The 21,949-nt window shown below is 46.5% G+C and overlaps 1 protein-coding gene across 1 annotated transcript in view; it reads left to right on the forward strand.

Moving 5' to 3' along the window:
* Positions 1–1,040: 1,040 nt before the first annotated feature.
* The window catches only part of LOC146178894 (protein shifted-like), a 61,071-nt gene continuing 40,162 nt past the window's right edge, over positions 1,041–21,949 (forward strand). Inside the window, exon 1 of the mRNA XM_084580064.1 lies at positions 1,041–1,188. Coding sequence (XP_084436190.1) covers positions 1,041–1,188 — 148 coding nt within the window. The remainder of the gene's footprint in view (positions 1,189–21,949) is intronic.

The following is a 21,949-nucleotide window of genomic DNA, read 5'->3' on the forward strand; positions in this document are numbered from 1 at the left end:
CAAATAGCAATTTCCGCGGTCAGCAACACTCTTTTCCTTTTTTATTGTTATTATATTGATAAACCGGTACCACCACAAAGTAATTTCATTCAAGTTAATTTGGATACAACTCCATTTCTGCAAGAACATTCGTCGTTTTTCGCTCAAATAAGACCTATTGATGAAACTGTGCAGTTTAATCTCCCCGATTTGTTTATTATGAATGCAAAACAGCGCTGCCCGATTTGCATCAGACAGTTATAAATTATAACAGTGCCACGTTTTCAACGACCGCCTCGCTCGGGATTCCTATCTCAGCGCAGGAACGACTCCGGTTGGATATATGTACCGCATCTACTTAGAAATGCTCAGCAAAAGCAGAATCCAGCACTTGCTTTAACCTCATTTTTTTGTCATCGTTCATCATCGGACAATGATGAATGATCATCGTACGAAAATCTGCGAAATCAAACGTAGGACGAATGACTTCAAAACTATTTTCCAGTGATGCTCAGTGCTTGGAAAATGTTATGTGCTGGCATCGTCGAATGGCCCCTGCAAATATGTTCCGCGCATTTATGTCTGATGCCTGAGGTGGCGAGCATTTGTCTTCTGGGTACGTTTTTTTGTTCTTATTGTATTGTCGGTTTTTTTTTTTTTTTAATTATTGGTCTCACCTACCGTTCTCTTGCTAAAATAACTTTCAGCGCTGACAGACTGCTTAAGAAATTAATGAATAGAAAGGTAAATAATTAAGGAAATAAATAAAAACTTGCACACACCACGACGCGTATAATAAGTGTAATAAGCAAGTTGACTTTCCCAGTGCACTGGGATGCTTTGCACAGCCGCTCCGCAGTGCACAGCCGCTGCTCCTCCTCCGTCCGGCGGCGCCCCGCCAGCTGGGTGAGGGGGCAGCGACGAAAATGGCCATGGAGAGGAGGAGGAGCAGCACCCCGGGTGACGAGCAAATGTTTTCCCTGCGCAGCCGGCCAGCCGGCCGGGCCAGTTGTGCGAGGAAGCTCGTTTGGCGCCCAGCCTTCTTCACTCCTGGGCGCAGCATGGCAGCGGGCGGAGGACTGGTCGCGCTGCTGCTGCTGCTGCTTCTCGCGGCGACGGCGGCGGCCGGCGGAGGAGTTCGCGGTGGCAAGCCGCGCAACGACGACTTCTCCCTCTGGATCGACGAGAAACAAGTACGGGAGTTCAGCGGTGAGCCAGCCGAACCCTTGTGCACGGCGCCCACGCTCGCGCTGCATTTGGGCGCACGTGCGCTTATCCTTCGCCGGGATCTCCGGGGGGGAGGGGGTGGGGGGGATGTTGACTCGCTTGACCACAGTGCGAAACCTCTGTACCGGCGAGGCAAAGCAACAAAGCGCGCTTTCTTTCGTGGTGAGGGGATACTTCTCGCGCTCAGCTCTTCGCATGTGTCGGTTGCCGCAGTTGATCGGTGCCAAGCTGGTGCTGCTTGGTGTCGCACACTGGTCGCGTCGCTGTCACTCGCTTCTCCAAATGCTCGGGTACGCTAGCGTTATCAAGGTTCTGCTTGCGGCGTGTGTGTCTTTCAGTGCGATACCATCGGCCGGCGTTAACGTCGCGATCGTCTGTCCCTACTTTATGCCACAAAGAAAGCGCGGAGGTATTAGCCAGAGCCGATGGATGGAAGTAATGCACTTGGAATGCAGTTTTGTGGTTTGAAACGCGCATCCAAAATTTACCCCTTTTTGCGGTGTAGTTATGTCGGAGGGGTATGCACATCGAAACGAGTTTCGGCGCGCTATAGCGTTAGAGACAAGAAAAATTTCTTTTCAAAGTGCGCGCTTCCTGCACTAACATTTCCTCCGCCAATATGGGGAAAGATATCCCGAAATGTGCGGCAGACCTGGAGGTGCAGATAGCGTTGGGAAGGCGGAGGCCGAGAAGCATTTTACGTCCTGTTGCGTGCGACCTTACCGTATTTATGTGACCTTAACGAAATAGCACGAGTTTTAGTTTTCTCGGTAATTGTTAACGTAGGAAATTAGTTTTACGGCCCTTGCTATACAATTTGAAAAGTAATGCATTACTCTCGGAACTGCTTATATGTCCCCATATGAAGGCAGCGCAGAGTTTCCGCCGCGTAGGATGTCGTACCTCAGCTCTTCTACAAGAAATTAAGATCCTTGTGGAAGCGCAAAAACTAAAAGCAGGGATTTAAAAATGCAAACTGCCCACAACATTTTTCGGAAAGCGCGAAGCACGGAAATTTTTTACACGACCGACCAAGCCTGTAGCCGCGAATAGACAAGCTCTTTGCATGACGTCGCACAGTCCCTCAGGGTCTCATAGTATCAGATTTCTTTTGCTCTTCTTTGGTTTCAGCACTGTGAAGGCTGTGGGCACGTTTGTTATATTACTTTACAGATTTAAGCAAGGGTATAATGACATTACTATTTTGGAGTAATAAGTTGTCTATCGATTTTATACCCTTTAATTTAAATCATTTTGCCACTGCACATCCTTCGGTGAAACGCGGTGCAGTTTCTTTGGTCACTTTCCGCTCGCGTGGGCAGTACTGCCTATGGAACGGACCACACGGGTGACAGAGTAACCGCCGGTAAAACATTGCTTCTGACCTCGACGGTTTGAAGTTTTTTTTTTTTTTTTTTCTAAACGACAGAAGTAGATTTAGCCTTTATAAATACGCCTGCTGCAATTCTGGCAGTATATTTCATATCAATTAGCTTGCTCATTTAGGAGACGTTGTCCAAGGTTTTACACAACGCTGGCCAGATCCTGTTCCGGTGGGAGAGCGACATTCGGTACATGGCAGGGTGAATTGGAAAAATATGGGAGAGGCCCTTTGCAGGGGGCATATATAGTCAGGTTGGTCGGGCTGATAACGAGGAATTCAGGTTGCGAAACCTAAAGTTAGTTTTTAAGATTATTTGTTACAGAAATCAGGCTGTGACCATATTCTTTCCTTCGTTATTCTTTACCAACTATGCGAAATTAGTTGGAGAGAAGGAAGGAAAAGCCTTCACAGTCACATTTTTTGTATTAATTAGACGCGTTCTAATAGTGTGCAATACTGCTTTTTCAGGTGCATGCTGGTATGACGTTTTTTTTTTACTAAAGTGTAGAATGCCGCAGCTGCTGCTCTGAAGGCAGAAAGTTGCAGAGTTGAATACCTTGTAGTGGAACAGGATGGATTTACTCAGTCACTGTATGCTGTTGAAGTGGCTTTGTAGTAAAGTGAAACGAGGGGCTTATATTTAAGTTACTGCAAGTTATCCTATTTTCCTTGCAGAACCTGGATTTTAGCACAGCTATACGCATCACTAATACAAAATTCGTCGGTTATAAATATGTGGCAAGGGCACAAAAAAACAACAGACAAAATGAAAAAATACAGATGTCCTTACCTAAGACGTTTGCTGTGACAATGCTGGTGAAACCCTAGCTACGTCACACATCAGTTAACCTACGGAACAATAGGTCTTCGTACAAGAGATTCTGCAGTGGGTAGAATGCGTCATCAATGGTTTCGAGAATTACGTGCGCACATTTGACGGGTCATTAATGCAGCCTTCACAGCACGATCACATAACATCGTCTGACGCGAGGATTCGTGAAAACCGTTTCCACTGCTGACTACTTTGTTCCTGGTTATTTGTATCCTCATCTATAGCAGAGTACGCGTGATGACACCGTTCGAAACAACTAGCTTTGTTCGTTGCAGTGAAGCTATTCGTGTTGTTTCTCTATGTTGACTAATCCGCATGTCGCAATATTATCGCCACATCGAAGAACCACAGCAGTGGCAGCAGTAAATATGGTTGCTTGTTTCCTCAGATAATTGACGTTAGTACATGTGGATATGGTGCGTTTACTGCGTACGACCGCTGAATCCTCTCCAATGTCGTTAAGCTTTCGTTTTCAAAGGCCGAACGGTGCCTGTGACGTGCGGCACGAAAAAAAAAAAATCAATCTTTTCTTTTGCTCCTTGTCGTTCCGGCTCTTTGTTGCGACACTTTGCACTAATTATAACGACTAAGCAGCGATACATGTGCATTTACTCCATCCGTACTTACATGACATAGCACTAGCAATAGACAGTTCCCGATACAGATGGTTGATTTTGCTTATGGGGTTTAACGTCCCAAAGCGACTCCAGACTATGAGAGACGCCGTGGTGGAGGACTCTGGAAATTTCGACCACTTGGGGTTCTTTAACGTACACTGAAACCGCACAGCACACGGACGCCTACCTTTCGCCACTATCAAAATGCGGCCGCCGCGGCCAGTATTCGATCCCGCATCCTTGAGGTCATTCCTGATACCGATGTAATATGCCCACTCTTCCGTGGTAGTACGGAAGGTTTGCAGCACGAAGGGGATGGGGAGCACGAAACGATAAAAAGGGTTATATTACACTGTAATTTTAATGCACCATTAAAGTCATCAAAAGTTTTTGGATGCTGCTTCGGTTGCGCCATTACAACATTTATATTCATTACGTGTACAGGCCCGCGGATGCAGCTGCTTGCGTTCTATGGGAGGATTGGATTATTTCTTTGTAAATAAAACAAAAGCAATAATGTTCACGAAGTGTGGAGATTTTAACCAGCCAAGAAGCAAAGGAGATGTATTGTGTGCTTTGCCTTCATATCAACACTATTAACGCGATAGTGATAAATGCCCGATTTTACATAAAATCCGGCAGTTATATTCTGAACAGAAAAAAAAAAAAATCACGACTTTAGAGCATGCGACACTAGAATACAAGTGATGGTGGATTGCAGTGCCGCCAGGATACCCGAGGCTAACGAGCGCCAAACGTAGCATAGTTTTGGGTATTATGCACTAACTCGCCCCACAAGCTGTTATTCTGATATAGCACACAGCATTGCATTCCCTGCGCACCGAATTTGGCATGGAGATGAAAGCTTCTAAGTATAACATTTTGAACGTTAAAGGGTGAACTTTGTCACTAGAGACCCCGACAATTCTGGACCCACTTAGCGCTAAATACATAGTAATATATTATTTTCAAAGCAGAATGAAATTAATGGTTCATAAGGATTGCATTAAATTTCAATGATCAATTTCGATCAGTGTTTTCAATTTGTAGTAAGTAGTACCCTGAATATAGGCCCCCATGTCTCAACTTGCCATTCTTATTTATATATAAGAAAGAAGTTGTTGCCCCTCTACTTAATTTACACGAAAATTCTACAGGACCAGACGGTTCCCCGAAAAAGGTCCCAAATTGTGGTTTATAATGAAGCCGTAATAAATTTTACTGCATTGTGGCAAAATCGTGTCCATTCGCAAATATGATAAAAAACGTTGTGTAACAAAGATCAGTTTTGCTTTTGGATATTTGGAGTAAGGTTCCGGAGCACTTGAAGTTTCTTTATAAGCATGAGCTTCTTTCCTGGGCACCGACATAAATTTCGGCGTGGGCTGGGTACCCTATAACAACGAAATGTCAGCATCTGTAGATGAAAGCGCGCAAATAGATTCAGTGTTGCCCGACTTGGCGAATGCTTTTTTTCTCGCTTCTCAGTGTAACTTGATGGTAAAACTCATATCCCCACGGGTTCTTTCGACGACACGAGACGGCAGTAAAGAAGGACAGGGTCAAAGGACAGGACAAGGGCGTCCAGAGAAAGCCATGGCCCCGGGGTAGAGTGCCCGCCTCGCCTTCGGGAAGTGGTGGGTTCGACTCTTCCTGCCGGCCAACCATCCACCGGTTTTCTCAAATGGGTGCAAGCTATGGCCTGGCCCGGTACTCGGTTTGCCGGGGCTCGTGGCTTGAGAAAGGAACCCGCGCCTTCTAAGCCCAACTATGTGAGCCATGAGAGGGAGAAACAGGAGCTGAAGCCAAACAACGCGGCGCCGGCCGATGATGATGATGTTCTCAGTCATAATAACACATACCCACGGCAGGGGATTGGCCAGGGTACATTTCACGCGCACACCGCACGATCTTCCTCTTTGTCGCCGATCCGCCCCGTGCGGGCAGCACCAACTATTGTTCCCATGGGGAGACAATATATACTTTAAAATCGGAGTATTTATTGTCCAGTAGCTTGATTCCCCTTCATGGATCACTGCCTTGTAGTGGCGGAGGGGCTTGCGAAACTCGATGAAGTCGTGAGCTCTGCTGTGTAGGGCCACCCAAGATAGACAGGTCACGGCAGAGAGTTCTGACAAAATGTGATTCACTGGAGAAGGTAATGGCAACCCACTCCAGTATTTCCTGCCAAGAAAACCCTATGGCCAGTCACAATACCATTAATGATATGGCGCCGGGAGATGAGCCCCCCAGGTTGGAAGGCGTCCCATATGTTACTGGGGATGAACAAAGGGCGATTCCTAGTAGTTCCAGGACGAATGAAGCGGCTGGGCTAAAGCCAAAAGGACGCTCAGTTGTGGATGTGTCGGGAAGCGACCGGAAAGTCCGATGTTGCAAGGAGATGTATCACATAGCAACATGGAATGTAAGATCTATGACGCAAGGTAAACTGGATATCGTCAAGCGAGAAATGGACAGATTGAACATTGATATCTTGGGTATCAGCGAGCTCAAGTGGATCGGAATGGGAGAATTTAACTCCGGCGACCATTATGTCTTTTATTGTGGGCACGAATCCAAGAGAAGGAATGGGGTCGCTCTCATAGTAAACAGAAGAATGGGCAAAGCAGTGCTAGGGTACAACCCCAAAAACGACCGAATGATTTCACTTCGGATCCAAGGTCACCCTTTCAACATAACAGTTATCCAAGTCTATGCACCGACCACTACTGCTGAAGAAGCTGACGTTGAGAGATTTTATGCGGACCTACAATGCCTTTTAGACCGCACTCCATCGTCAGACGTCGTTTTTCTCATAGGAGACTGGAATGCTAAGGTAGGGAGTGAAGAAATATCCGGAATTACAGGCAAGTTCGGTCTTGGTGAGCCAAATGAAGCTGGGCAGAGGCTAGTAGAGTTTTGTCAAGAAAACAACCTGACCATAGCGAATACTCATTTTCAACAGCACAAGAGGCGCCTGTACACATGGACTTCGCCGGACGGTCTGTACAGGAATCAGATCGATTATATTATTTGCCGACAGAGATGGAGAAGCGCTATACAAGCAGTAAAAACAAGGCCTGGGGCCGATTGTGGCACCGATCATCAGCTTCTTGTTGCCAAGATTAAGCTTCGATTGAGAAAAACGCAGAAAACTAGAAGGCCTTTCAGGTATAATCTGGATCAAGTTCCATTAGAATATGTTGTAGAAGTGAGGAATCGATTTTGAAGATTTAGATCTAGAAGACAAAGAGCCCGAAGAGATGTGGACTGATGTTCGTGATATAATACAAGAAGTTGCTACTAAGGTAGTTCCAAAGCAAAAGAAATGCAAGAAAGCAAAATGGTTATCTGAAGAGGCTTTGCAAATAGCTGAGGAAAGGAGGATGGCAAAAGTTATGGGGGAAAGAGAAAGATACAAGGTTCTCAATGCGGATTTTCAGAAAATAGCAAGGAGAGATAAGAATGCCTTCCTGAACATACAGTGCCAAGCAGTTGAGGACAACAGCCAATTAAGGAACACAAGAGCTCTGTATAAGACAATCAAAGATATCAAAGGAAGCTTCTGTGCTAAGATGGGCGTGATAAAGGACAAACAAGGCAAGGACCTCACTGAAGCCGCAGAGATAAAGAAGAGGTGGCAGGAATACACAGAAGAACTGTACAAGAAGGACCCGAATGTGCAAACCCAACATAAGACGGTTGTGGTCACTGATCTCGAGCCGGGCATCCTGAAGAGTGAAGTTGAATGGGCCTTAGCCAGCCTTGCTAAGAACAAAGCTAGCGGAATTGATACAATTCCAGTTGAGTTGCTTCAAAACCTCAACCATGACGCTGTTAACATTCTGCATACATTATGTCAGATTTGGACAACCCTGCAGTGGCCACAGGATTGGAGGAGGTCAGTTTACATCCCCATTCCAAAGAAAGGCAGTGCCAAAGATTGTTCCAACTACCGCACGATCGCGCTTATTTCGCATGCTAGCAAGGTGATGTTGAAAATACTCCAAGGTAGGCTGCAGCAGTATGTGGATCGGGAGCTTCCGGACGTGCAAGCTGGGTTTCGCAAGGGCAGAGGAACTAGAGACCAAGTTGCCAACCTTCGCTGGATCATGGAAAAAGCAAGAGAGTTCCAGAAACCCATCTACTTCTGCTTTATTGACTATGCGAAAGTTTTTGACTGCGTAGATCACAGCAGATTGTGGCAAGCTCTCCAAGAGATGGGAGTTCCAATTCACCTCATCTGTTTCCTCAGGAACCTGTATGAAGGGCAAGAGGCCACAGTCAGAACTGGGCATGGTCTTACTGATTGGTTTCCGATTGAGAAAGGAGTGAGGCAAGGCTGCATACTGTCGCCCTGCCTATTTAACCTATATGCAGAGTGCATCATGAGGAAGGCTGGTCTGGACGAGTCTTCAGCTGGAGTGAAGATTGCTGGAAAACGTATCAACAACCTTAGATATACGGATGATACCACTTTAATGGCAGAAAGTGAAGCGGAACTCAAGAGACTTCTGATGCGCGTACAAGAAGAGAGTGAGAAGTTTGGGCTTAAACTGAACATTAAAAAGACAAAGATCATGGCGTCTTGCCCTATCAAGTCCTGGAGCATCAAGGGACAAGAAGTGGAAGCTGTGACAGATTTTCTCTTCTTGGGCTCCAAGATTACCTCGGAAGGAGACTGCAGCCATGAAATTAGGAGACGCCTGCTTCTGGGAAAGAGAGCAATGGTTAGCCTTGACCGCCTAGTAAAGAGCAGAGACATTAGTCTGCCAACCAAGATCCGTATAACTCGTGCTATGGTCTTTCCAGTTGTGATGTATGGATGCGAGAGTTGGACTGTGAAAAAGGCTGACCGCCGAAGAATTGACGCGTTTGAATTGTGGTGCTGGCGAAGACTCTTGAGAGTTCCTTGGACTGCCAGAAGATCAAATCAGCCAATATTGTCGACCATAAACCCTGACTGCTCATTGGAGGGTCAAATTCTAATGTTAAAGCTTAGCTACTTTGGTCATTTGATGAGAAGAGAGGAGTCGCTGGAGAAAGATTTGATGTTGGGAAAGGTTGAGGGTCGCCGGAGAAGGGGTAGGCAGCGAACGCGATGGTTAGATGGCATCCTCGAGGCACAGCAGATGAAATTATGTGATGTTAGGAAGATAGTGAGAGACCGGAAAGCGTGGCGTGACATGGTCAATAGGGTCACGAAGAGTCGGACACGACTGAACGACTGAACTGTGTAGCTTGATTGCTGCCTTTCTGAACGCCATCAGAAGGTGCATATTTTTTTTATTCCAATTAACGTTCAGCTCCAGTTCCTTCAGAGTGCCCTAGGGCTTCATGATTGATATCCTGGTGCGTTTTAGATATTTAAATGACCAGACCTATAATTCCCCAGCGTACTGCTTCCAGATTTTTTTAAAACTTTTTTTGGCAGAAGGCTGTGTTGTATATCTACCTGTTAAAAACCGTTCCTAGAAGTTTTCACAAGTTTCCTAGCGGTGTCAGACCTGGTAGGTGTCTTTAAATATCTTTAAGTGTTCGGAAATGACAACTCGCAAGAAGCATGATATTCAGCAGAAGCCCAAAGTAACGATACAGCGGCCAGTACTTTAAATTAGTACATATATATTTGGGAATAGTAACTGAAATTGAAGCTGACGTGCTGGGCGCACAATGGCAAAGGCGTACAACAGGCTTTGTCTGGTAAGAAATTGTCTCAGTTGCTGCAAATGTCAACTGAAGTTAGCAGTTTACACTGGAGTTGTACTCCTCTTGCTAGAAAATGTAGTCATTTCGAATTTGCGCCCTCCAAGTAAGCATAAGCCACGTAAAAGCCATGCAAAGAAAATCACTTTGATTTTTCATGTTTCAACGCATATGGAATAAACCTTGAGTCACTAACCTACTATGGGGACACATGGCGCGTTTCATTTCCTGCTTAGCCTACATTGCTAAAATTGTGCCAGAGTGCCGTCATTATTCGAACAAGCATCAATTCTAGCGACTTCATGCAATATAACAATCGAGCGCAACATTCCGCAAACAGAACGCGACTCTCTACTCAGTGTCGAACGTAAGGTTATCAGTTTCATTTTTGCCTTAAAAATGATATTCGAATGGATCGAGCGGACTTGCTCGTCACATGGAAGTGGTCTGCGGTTGACAAATCAGGGTTTTATCTGCCGTCCTGTCCTTTTTGCAACGTGTCGTTTTTGCCCCTACAGTTTTCGTCACGTTTATTATTATTGAAAGTGCAGGTCAAGCTGTTCCAAGCAGCCAGAGAATCGCAGAGACAAAGGAATAAAAATGTCAAAACAGAAAATAAAAACTCGCGAAGATTGCTGAGTCAAGCTATGACGTTGGCTAAGATATAAATTATTGTTTTGGTAGAATACATATGGCTCCTGCAAGTATGAAATTTCACAGCCCGGACAAATAGAGTGCCAAATAGCAATGCAAAGTAGCAGAAACCGGGAAACGCGGGAAGTTTGACTAGGAAGCCATAAAGTGGTTGTAAACACTTTTTAAGGGCCCGACCGTGAGACCTAACGGCTAGGGCTCTGAACTGCGATACCCAAGGTCGCGGATTCGATTCAGGCCGCGCCTGCCGCTTTTCGGTGGGGAAGAAAAGGAAAACGCCTTGGTGCTGTGCGCTTTGAGTGCACGAAAATGGACACCAGGTGGCAGAAATTTGCGAAGTCGTTTTCGGACGTTAAAGAAAATTTATAAACTAAACAAAAATTTTTAAGGTCGCAATTAATTATGATAGATATGGTTTTTCAATCCTCGTGCGAATTTGCGCCATTCTAACGCACCAAAAGGGATTGAATTCATTTAGAGTACGTGGAAAAGGTATTCATGAGAGAGTTTCATTTAGAAAATAAAGGCGCCAGTTAAAAGATGTGACTATGTATTACTTTGCTTGTACTGATAGGCGGCTGAAGTGCGGTCTGAAATGTGCAACAGGAGACCTTTAACTTACGGTTTCGTTCTAGTGTAATTATTGTATTTCTAACCATTAGTGAAGATGCTAATCTTCAATATTTTGTAATGATAAACGTTATGGTCATTCTTTCGAAACTCTTGAATTTAATCTTTGTTCAGTATGGAGACCTTATACATTTGACCCATAATCCAATTCTGACTGCATCAAAGGCACCTCATTAAGTTTTTCTTTCAAGAGCAATAGCTGAAGCATAGCTACTGGGCATGCAAAGCAAATATACTCTTACCTAGAGAACTAGTTTGTGTATTGTAACACCTAAATATTTGCGTTTTCGGCAACATTTATTATTGCGTTGTTAAGCAGATTGAAAAATACAGTACGTTTTTTTTCCCGCTTTTCTCGCATTAGATAGTTTTGTGTGCATTTATTTCCATGCCCAAAAATTAACTAAGATCAGGAGTAACGTTAACTGATTTTTGCAAACATTCCTGATTGTTTCGGGAAGCTGTTTTCTTAATCAAGATACATCCATCCATCCACTAATAAACTAGTATGTAATGTATAAATGATGTATTTTCAATTATAGTAAATACCTGAAATAAATTAATCATAAATGCTGCATTACGGAACGCACGGACTTGCTGACAAATAATAGAGGAATATTTGTTTATTTCTGTGAATTGCTGTCTATGACCGTGGTGGGTTTTTAAACATGATCTGATATTTAAAGGAAGACCAATACGTTTGAGCTGATGAAGAAATTTTTTTGCGAAAGCTTTTGATATGCTTTGGTAAAAAAGACATATCAACTTGCCCGGATTAGTAAAGAACTTTCATAGAAGCTGAGCTTAAATCGACAGTCGTTTTCTAAACCCATTGTGTTATGTACTAACATACTGCATGCGTAATTGGTCAATTACTGATGAGTAAGGCGACATTGTGCACTAATAATTTGCTATAAGTACTAAAAACAGAAACAGGCTGATAACGTCGCACTTTGAGGAAATAAGCCTTTTTATGGATAGGGCAGCTCTTGCGTAACGTCAACCAGGAGGCATTTCCCCTAACCATAAATAAAATTTGGAAAAAAAAAGAATATTTAGAAATGCAGTTATCTGTTCTGTATATATTCTTAAGAAAAAGCATTCAGAAGCTTACCACATTCAAATTTCTGGCGTTGACGTTAGAGAGCATATCTAAAACACCTTGTGTAGAATTCGCAAAAGCGCAGTGCGAAAAACATTTTAGTAGCACACAGAAAGAGAAAGTTTATTAACACTTTTACAAACGATACACCAATGTTGAAATAAGCCCACGTCAGAAAACATGCTTCGAAAATAAATATCTTAATACTCAGCAATAATATGGAAGTCCTCAGTAACTTCACCACTGATGTTTATTTTATATAATCTGTATGAATCTAAATGGCTCCATAGCTTGTCTAGAGCATTTGTAATAAAAATTAGAGGGGGGCACTTAAGTCTGCTTAGGTGCAGAAATGCGAAAGCATTACTAGTTCCGTGCATAGTTCCGTTATGAGTTCTACGTTTTGTTGCCTAGTACCGTTGCTTAGTGGCCGTTTCTATTTGTCGAAAAAAGACGAAGTCAAATTCTGGGGGTGAAGCGACCAAGTTTTTAAATCACCATTTAGTTGGCCATACTCAAATTAAGCTCGACATCAAGTTTTGTGAAATTTGACGAACTCAGGTACCGGCAATCTATATTTGCAAGTCACTACACATCCAGTTTGATTAAATTCGAACGAAGTCAAATTTCAGTGTTCAAGGGTGCCAGATTTAGGGTGTAGGCCACCAAAATTTGAAGATAACCACTGAATTGGTCATATTTCAATTAGGTTAGAAATTTATTTTGATCAAATTTTGAGGAGGTCAACTCGGGGATCCACGGGGCCAAATTTTGAGGTTGGCTCATACCAATTTATAGGTCACCACTGAAATGACTATATTCGAATCAGTTTTGACATCAATTTTCGTCAATTGTCAAACTGTGGGGGACCAGAGGGCAAAATGTGGGGGCCACCCATCCAAATTTTGAAATCCCCACTGAAGTGGCCATACTCAAATAAAGTTAGAAACCGAGTTTGGTCATATATTGACGGGGAAAAATTTTCGGGGTATATAGGGGCAAAGTTTGCTGATAATAATAATAATAATAATAATAATAATAATAATAATAATAATAATAATAATAATAATAATAATAATAATAATAATAATAATAATAATAATAATAATAATAAAAATAATAATAATAATAATAATAATAATTGGTTCACAGGGAGGGAAAGGCGCAGTATCTGTCACACTTGTTTCTGTGGACACCTGAACCGCGCCGTAAAGGAAGGGAGGGAGGTGGGAGTGAAAGTGGAAAGAGAGAAGGAGGAGCCGTAGTGGGGACTGCGGAGTAATTTCGACCACCTGGGGATCTTTAACGTGCGCAGACATCGCACAACACACAGACGCCTCTTCGTTTCGCCTCCATCGAAACGCACGAAACGTAGCCAAGTGGCTGCGACAGCCTTCCAACGAGTTGGTCGCACGCCGCACTGTCGCAGCGATCGTTGCGAACGAGACGGTCGCCAGCCAATGGAATTCAGCCTGATGTGACTGTTTCACGTAGTTGCGTACAAAACGAAAAGTTAGAAATATCTATTTTGCATAGAGTGCTTCATATTCTGATAAAAGGGCATAAATTTGATACAATATCTATTCGTACGCGTGTTCTACCTTTATTGTAAAATATGATGGTGCAACCACTCGTGCCACACCGACAGAAATCGCTGGCCCCGCAAGCATGTGAAAGGGCTGTTGTGACTGACGCCGCAACGACACTGCGACTGGACCGAAATTTTTCATGTGCGTCGCATCATGTGAAACAGCCTATACCCTCTTCGTTCCATGGTTACTATTACTTCGATTGCGCAAATTTGTCCTCTCTAGATATACCCTTCCTTCCACATAACCGTCCGGTAGTTACCAATCCCTACGCATGTAATACACTTCTTTCGTGGTATCCACCCTTCGGTCAGTTACCATGGCCGCCCTTCTCTAGGTATGCATTCCATTGCGGTCGCCATGCCCTCCTCCTTGTGTTGTAACCCACTTCCTCAAGGGCGGCAACTCAGGTCTGGGATTCTTCCGCTCTCACCATACCTTTTCTCTTTTCATAGTACCCGCTCTCCGGTAACTTCGCCCCGCCGGGGTGGTGCAGTGGTAAGACGCCCGACTACTGTGCCGGAGTACCCGGGTTCGAACCCGACCTCGGCGGCTGCGTTTCGATGGAGGCGAAACGAAGAGGCGTCCGTGTGCTGTGCGATGTCAGCGCACGTTAAAGATCCCCAGGTCGTCGAAATTACTCTGTAGCCCTCCACTACGTCTCCTCTTTCTCTCTTTCCACTTTCACTCCCATCTTCCTCCCTTCCCTTACGGCGTGGTTGCGGTGTCCACAGAAAAACAAGTGAGACAGTTACCTCGCCTTTCCCTTCCTATAAATAAATAAGTTTTTCCTTCACTCGTCATGCCCTCCTCCTTCCTCGGTACACCCTTTCCCAGTTATCGTGGCAACGAATCTCCACTAACGCCGACTACAATACATATGCGAAACCTAGAAACGGGCGTTAGCAGATCTAGCAGTAAAAAAAAAAAGAAAAAACGAAAAAACCCCATCGGCTTTTCATTATTCGGTGAAAGGTGCCGACAGGTCTGGAGAGGTAGGCCCGTTTCGCCGTTTCACATATCACTTGATTGTTGGGTGTCTCACATGCTCATTTTGGCGTCTCACAGGCAAATGCCCAATTTGGCATCTCAGCGGTCTGCTTTGGCCTCTCTGGGCTCCCGTTTACACTCTTTCTTCGTTTTCTCCATCGCTCCTAAATTGTGTTCACATTCTTGCGAATAGGCCCAGCCACTGATGCTAACTATGGTAATATAAATTGGTTGATCGTCTTTCCAAACAAATACATTGATTGGTAACAAGAGAGGACATGAAAGAAAAGCAAGGAGATTAACACAAACTTTGGTGAAACTGTCTGCCCTCTCCCCCCGCCCTTTCTTCCTCTAGTGCAAGCGCGCGGCGCTGCTGTCGGAGCCGCACATGCGTCAACAAAAGTACCTTCAACAGAGTCAACACATGGGCTTATTGGTTCTTGTTTCCCAGCTGTAGCGCATCAGAAACAAGGAACAGAAAATGAGCTTTTGCGTGTTTTCTCGTTTTTCGTTCCTCTTCTTTTTAGCTACAAAACAGCGCCTTATTTAATGTCTCACGGGAACAGACAATCCAGAGCTTCGGATCGAGGGAGCCTATGCTCAGCCCTTCAGTCCGGACGGTGCACGCGCGCTGTTATCGTGACGTGTGAGTGAAGCTCCGGGAGCTCCGGGCTTGATGCATAATCTGCTGGCTGTGGCTATCCTCGCCTGGAACCGGGCTCGTACGGAACCATATATCACATCACCATGTGGCCCAGTGTGACATCCGTTGTAAGCAGCGGGCGGCAGAAAATGCGGCGTCTTAGAAGAACTCTGGAGAAAAAGCAACTCTGCGCGGACGGACGGTTGTTTGGCCGAGAAGAGACTAGCCTTGTAGCGAACTGCAGTCTGCGGAATATCCTACGCTGACTTGAAAAAGATTTCATCCTTGCGTCTTTTTTGTCAATTATGGATGAATGTTTTTGACGGCTAGAGCCATTATACAGAGCACGTAATGAGCCGGCGCGTTGCTGGAGTCCGTCTAAGGGCAGTGATCGATGTGACCGGGGATGAAACCCTGCCATGCGCGCTGATCCAGGCAGCCGTAGACAGGCTCGCAGGAGGGGTTACTGCTGCCGACTGTCCGTTTATTGTCCCGGGCCATGCTATCTCGCTGCTAGCTCCGTGCCTGAATTTCTTCATCATCGTGCGAGTGCTGTAAATTCGCAAAGAAAGTGTTCGGCGAGTGTAAGCGGCTAAACAAAACAAAAAATAAATCGCAATGATCGATGAGATTCATGCGGCCTACTCGTAAGAGCACTTACCTTTCTACAGCACGGTATCGCCTATGTAAATAAATGCAGGAATGAATAGTTGTTTCTGAATCATTTATAGTGTGGTAGCAGTTCTATTTTAAGCGACCTAAACCACCCAGGATATCTTGTAGCCGTCTACATTTCTTCCATGCGAAGGTTGTGAAGTCATGGAAACTCTCATGCCGTCTCCTAAGGCACGCTCGAGATTTTTCGAGGCTGATGGGCTTCAAAGGGTCAACGCATCCAACGCCATCGACAGAGAATTCTTTTTCTAACACTCGCGTTGAGACAAGCTCCTGTTCCGAGTGCCAAAGATGATGAGCACGCCAAAGCGCGCTCTAGAGGCTCGAAGTCGGCGTAGCCAAAAACCAAGTAGCTTTAAAGCGAAACCTTTATTAGCCTCGACGAGCCAAGAATATCCCGCCGTTTTTCACAAGATATGGCGCCTTCTGGGGAGTGGTTGAAAATTAGTCTGCTATGTGACGTCCCTGATCGGGAGTCACAAATTGCAACCGGTTAAGTTGCCAAACTTCAACTGAGGTGAGGAAGGAACGGATTACCATCCACAACTGGCCGTTTAGTTAAAAGCGTTTTTTCTACATAAGTGGTTGCCTTGAGAAGGTAGACACCTCGCTGACCATCCTGGTAGTGTCGGAGCTCTGTCGTGGTCACGGGCGGTGGCTCAGGTCCTGGGCGCCGGAGAGGCTGCAGGCCGGAGAGGCGACGTCGTCTTCATCACGGAAGCAGTATCGGGTTCTCTCAGTCAAGGCCGAAACAGGTACAAGGCTCCTCTGTCGCCGCAGACAGGGTGCTGTCAGTTGTCGAAAAAAACGCCCTAAACGGCTCGGAGGAGCTGCTTTACTATCCTTCCGCTAACCCCAATTCGGGACTTAGACTTCTTCGATGCAGCCATATCTTCCCTGTACTCTGTCCCGCAGTTTTTCTTCAGACCTCCGATGCTGTACGATACTGCGGCCACTTCTTTCACAGCCACGTCCTCGCCCAGCCGTAATATTGGGTCAGGCCTGTGGTTCACGTGGGGGGGCTCCTGCCTCAAGGTTGCTAGCCCCATAGCGTGCAGTCGAACCGTCTTTCCCAACTTCCCTGTGGGCCCGTCCTCGATTGCGCCTTTTGGCACCTTCACGTTGTCGGCGATCTTGGGAAATGAGGCGTTCTCCGGAACTTCCGATCGTTGTCACCTGAGTTGTCCTAATTTTCAGAACTAAGCAGTCGGGTATCGACGTGGCGTCTAACCGAGGTCCGGCTCTTTGTAGCGCTGCTTCCGGGTGGCGACGACGGGTCGTCGCCTTGTAGGGGGCAAGCACAATAGGCCAGCTTGTGCGCACACGTCACAGGTATGGGCTGAAAACTTCTTTGGAAGATGCAGCCTCCTGCAAAATTGCGATGTGTGTGCATCATGAAATCAAGATGGGACAAGAAAAGGCACACAGACACAAGCTCAGCAAGACGCAACCATGTCAACTCGCCCAAGAAGCTGCAATTTTGAAATAGCTAGAATAATGTGAGAATCAAATCAGGCGCACTTGGCAGATATTTTCAGGTAATGAGTAACTGTTTTCCAGTGTCGCTAACAGCTAGCCATGGGACAGAAACATGAAGACTAACGAGAAGGGTTCAACTTAGAGGACGAGCGCTATGCAGACGAAAATATAGCTGTAACTTTAAGAGCCGTGAACCGTGCTAGGGAACATACGCGACTTGATGACATCATAGCAGAAATGAAGACGAAATGGGCATGGAGAAGATTTGTAACGTGAGCGCTGTTTAGGCAATGGTAATTAAGCGTAATGGACTGGAATTCAAGGGAAGACATCATAAGCATGGGGCGGCAGAAATGAGATTATAGAAGGTTACAGGGATTCGGTGGATGCAGCTGGAACCAGACCGCTTTAATGCGAGAGGAATTTGTCCTGCAGTAGGTATAAGTTGGGATTAAGATAATGGTTATTTGTATTCTTAGCCTGACTGCCTCATAATTTCACCACTAGGCTGTCGTATACATATCAGGGGTCGCCAGACAGCCGTACGAAAGGATCATTATAAATATTATCCTCCTAATCAAGAGCCAATAAATAAAGGGCGAGGATGCTGGCCGTGGCCGAATTTCTTTTGCTTGAATTGTATTGAACTATACGAGGATATCACGAAGACGTGGATGAGAACGACGAAGTGCCGCTCTGTTCGAGCTCGCTTGTGTGTGCGTAGACTGGCTGTGTTCTTGTATGATTTGCCATGCAGATTAGAGTGGGCTATTATCCCTGTTATAACACAGTAAAACCCCCTTTCACTTGGTAGAGGTTGGGTGGAGTTGGGTTGGAGGTGGGGGTTTGGGTTGCGGTACGGAGTTGGGGAGGTGCGGGGTTGGCGCGGCATGTACGGTTATATTCGCAAATACGTCCGCTCCTGCATCGCCTGTCATCGCCGGAAGTCATTCACATCTCGTGCTTCTGGCCCCTTACAACCACTTCCATGCCCGGCCCGTCCTTTTGATCGCGTTGGCGTTGACCTTTACGGGCCACTTCCCTGCACGGTCTCTGGGAACCGGTGGATTTAGTCGGCATACATCGACCACCTCACCTGGTATGCCGAGACCGCCGCCTTACCCGCCGCTACTGCTTGTGAAGTTGCCCTGTTCTTGCTACATCATTTTGTTCTTCGCCACGGCGCGCCGCGAGAGCAGCTGAGTGACCGAGGACGCGTCTTCCTTTCCAACGTCGTTGAAGCTCTACTGGCCAAATGTCGCATCATACCTCGGACCACCACAGCCTATCACCCTCAAACTAACGGGCTGACTGAGCGCTTCAATCGTACTCTCGGAAATATGCTCACAATGTACGTTGCTGCTGATCAGACCAACTGGGACGCTGTTCTTCCTTTCGTGACGTACGCACATAATACCGCCACGCAGTCAACCACTGTATTTAGCCCTTTCTTTCTCCTTTATGGGCGTGAGGCGTCGCCCACGATGGAGACTATTTTACCATATCGTCTCGAGTCCTCTGAGTCGACTCCCCTATCAGACGTTGCCAAACTTGCGGAGGAATGTCGCCAGTTGGCCCGGAGTTTTACACCGGAACCTCAAGGCCGCCAAAGCATCGTCACGACAAAGATCAGACGCCACACGTTTTTCCTACAGGATCCTTTGTTTGGCTCTGGGTCCCTGGCACCCCACCGGGATTTTCGTCAAAATTTCGAACCGACTATACACGACCCCTACCGCATCGTCCTCCAAACCTCCCCTGTGAATTATATTGTGGAGCCAGTCACCCCCTCTTCGGACATGCGTTATCACGGCCGCGAAACTGTGCACGTGAGCTGCCTCAAAACGCACTACGATCCTTTCCTCTTGCCCTCGCCATAGGTTGCCAGGGTGGCTCCTCTTCGCTCCGGGGGAAATTGTAGTGAACTATGCGAGGATATCACGAAGACGAGGATGAGAACGACGAAGTGTCGCTGCCCTGCTTGAGCTCGTTTGTGTGTGCCTAGACTGGCTGTGTTCTTCTATGGTCCGCCGTGCAGCTTAGAGAGGGGCAATTATCCCTGTTAAAACTTTCAGAACTTTCAAGACTGGCTGTCACAATAAATGTCACTCATACAGAGACTGCTCATTCTGGCTCTGCGCTGTGAGGCCTAATTTGTGAAGCGAGCACATTGACGTTAGGCTCAAATTATCGGTCGTATTCTGGAACATTTTAGGTATACACCCGCAATGGTGTCGAACTGTTCTGGCTCGATCTTTTTCATTGCAAAGAAGACTGTCCCGCAGCAGCAGGTAGATCCAAAGCTTTACTGGCAGAACTGCTTGCAGCATGGGCTGTACGCTTGACGGGGAAGATGCCTTGCTCCTGGCACCTGCCTCCAAAATTCAGCTTGAGTTCTTGGTTTTCTTGGACCTTCAGGAGCTCCATTTCGAGGGCTGCAAAATCAAAGTTTACGCAGATGCCAAAGATGGCAGAATCGCGAGCCTCACTTGAAGCCGCAAAAAGCTACGTTTCGCCAATACCGTCTCAAGGGTCAAATATGTTTGTCATTGTACCAAGTGGGCCAAGCTGCGTCCAGTTTGTCGATAGGTGCTGCGCGGGCGAGATGCGGCGCACGCGTGTTAGCCGGTAATCATTTGTGAGCCGGTCACGATGCCTGGACACCTGTACCGACGGCACCCATCAGTCAGCAGAAGAGCGGAGCACGTCCGCTCCCTTGCGCGGCCGCTCCCCACCTCTTCGGCAAACAAACGGCGGCGCAATGATTTATCACTCGCCCAGACGACGCCGTTTGGCTTTCCGCGCCTCCTTACGCGCCGGTCATCGCGCGTTCTTCCATTTTTCACGGCACCCGAGGATATCCCTTTCCCCCTTTCCGCCGCTAATTGTTTTCTTTCTTTCCCCGCTGTTCCCTCGACCCGCGCCTGTGTAATTGAGCGCCCCTCGACGGCTTTATTTATGACGTCGTCTATGCTCTCGCCTTGTCCTCGAAGGGAAACGGTCGACGACTGAGGAACTCGTCTCCAGTTGGTCCTTCTGGCTGCTGCTTTCTTCTTTTTGCTCCAATGATGCCTTCGCTGGTCTCTAGCTAGACCCATTTACAGTCGCGAAAAACTTGGTGCTTCACACTTCCACAAAGGTTGATTGCGGCAGACCAAAAGCAGTTCGCCGTAGTAGTTCGCCTTACAAGACGCCTTTAAGACGATGTAAAACTCCGTGGTACGCAATGTCTAATACACCATTTCATAATTACCGCAACGTCGTCGAAAGGTTGCAGTCACGTGCAGCGCGGTCTTACGGTTTTAGTGGCACACTAATAGTGCCGTTTCCGTACTGAGTGTAGACAATACGAAGCTGTTCCTCGAGGGCACTCATCGATGGGCTGTGGCAGTGCGGCGCCGCGGAGGCGCCTCCCTGTTCCCCCTCGTCGTTTGTCTTCCTGCGGCTACGCCCCTTGCACAGCGTACATTGTCTCGCGCCCTATCGGAAAAACCGATCTCGTCCCCGCTTCAAACGTGCACTGCAATTTGCCCTCGCTCGCCATTAGCTTTCGCCGCCTGCACAGCACCTCTCCGAAGGCTGTCGTCACCCGCAGCTTTACTTTTGTGGCGAGGGAGAAAATGGTTTTCGCACTGCGCGTCCGACCGAGGTCGACTCGAAGGTTTATATTGGCATCGCCTTTGAATCGGAGCTGTGGCTGGCACCCCATTGGCATGCAAATTTAAGCGGCAATCTGGCTGATTTCGCTTTTTCAAAACTTTAACTCCCATACTCGCTGCTTTTTATTATATGTAATAGTTCTCAATTTAAGATAATTTGCTCAAGGAAAATCGGTACACATGAGGACGCATCCATAGGCGTACCCGAACAACCAGGGCAAGCTGCGCTGCACCCAAACAACACTTCGTCCTCCGCGTTGCGAAAGCAGCCAGACAGTACACTCTACTGCCATCGTTTTTCACGGCCATGACACAAGCTCTGGCAGCGAAATATATTGTCCCGGGGCTAATGTGGAGAGCGTAGCAGGTGCGGAGTAAGGTTTCGTGCGAAATCCATGAGCGACGTCAGTGGCAGACTGGGCGGATAACATCGGAAGTAAGAGCGAGGCGATTCTATAAGGACTGATGTACGGGACAGAACCTTTTCAGTTCGGTGCGACGAGAAGGAGAAAAAATGAGGAATCTCGGAGAGGATCCCTCGAATCACGACTAGAGTGTTTCACTTCCGCTGGATTGGGGATGCATATAACCGAGCGTGGGCAACTTGGTGGGCCATGTCATTTTGATTTTCAGTTTTGTTTTCAATGTCATCGCTACAGTAGAAATGAGAATTAGGGTTAGCTACAAAGCGTCAGTAATCTCCGTTAGCCTCTTGAAAACCAGGCTGCAAATGAATTTCAAGATGGTTTGCTTTGGTTTGTGGGGTTTAACGTCCCAAAGCGA

Source organism: Amblyomma maculatum, chromosome 9 (genome assembly GCF_055883805.1).
Source record: "Amblyomma maculatum isolate TAMU_Amacu chromosome 9, ASM5588380v1, whole genome shotgun sequence".
Taxonomy (NCBI): Eukaryota; Metazoa; Arthropoda; class Arachnida; order Ixodida; family Ixodidae; genus Amblyomma; species Amblyomma maculatum.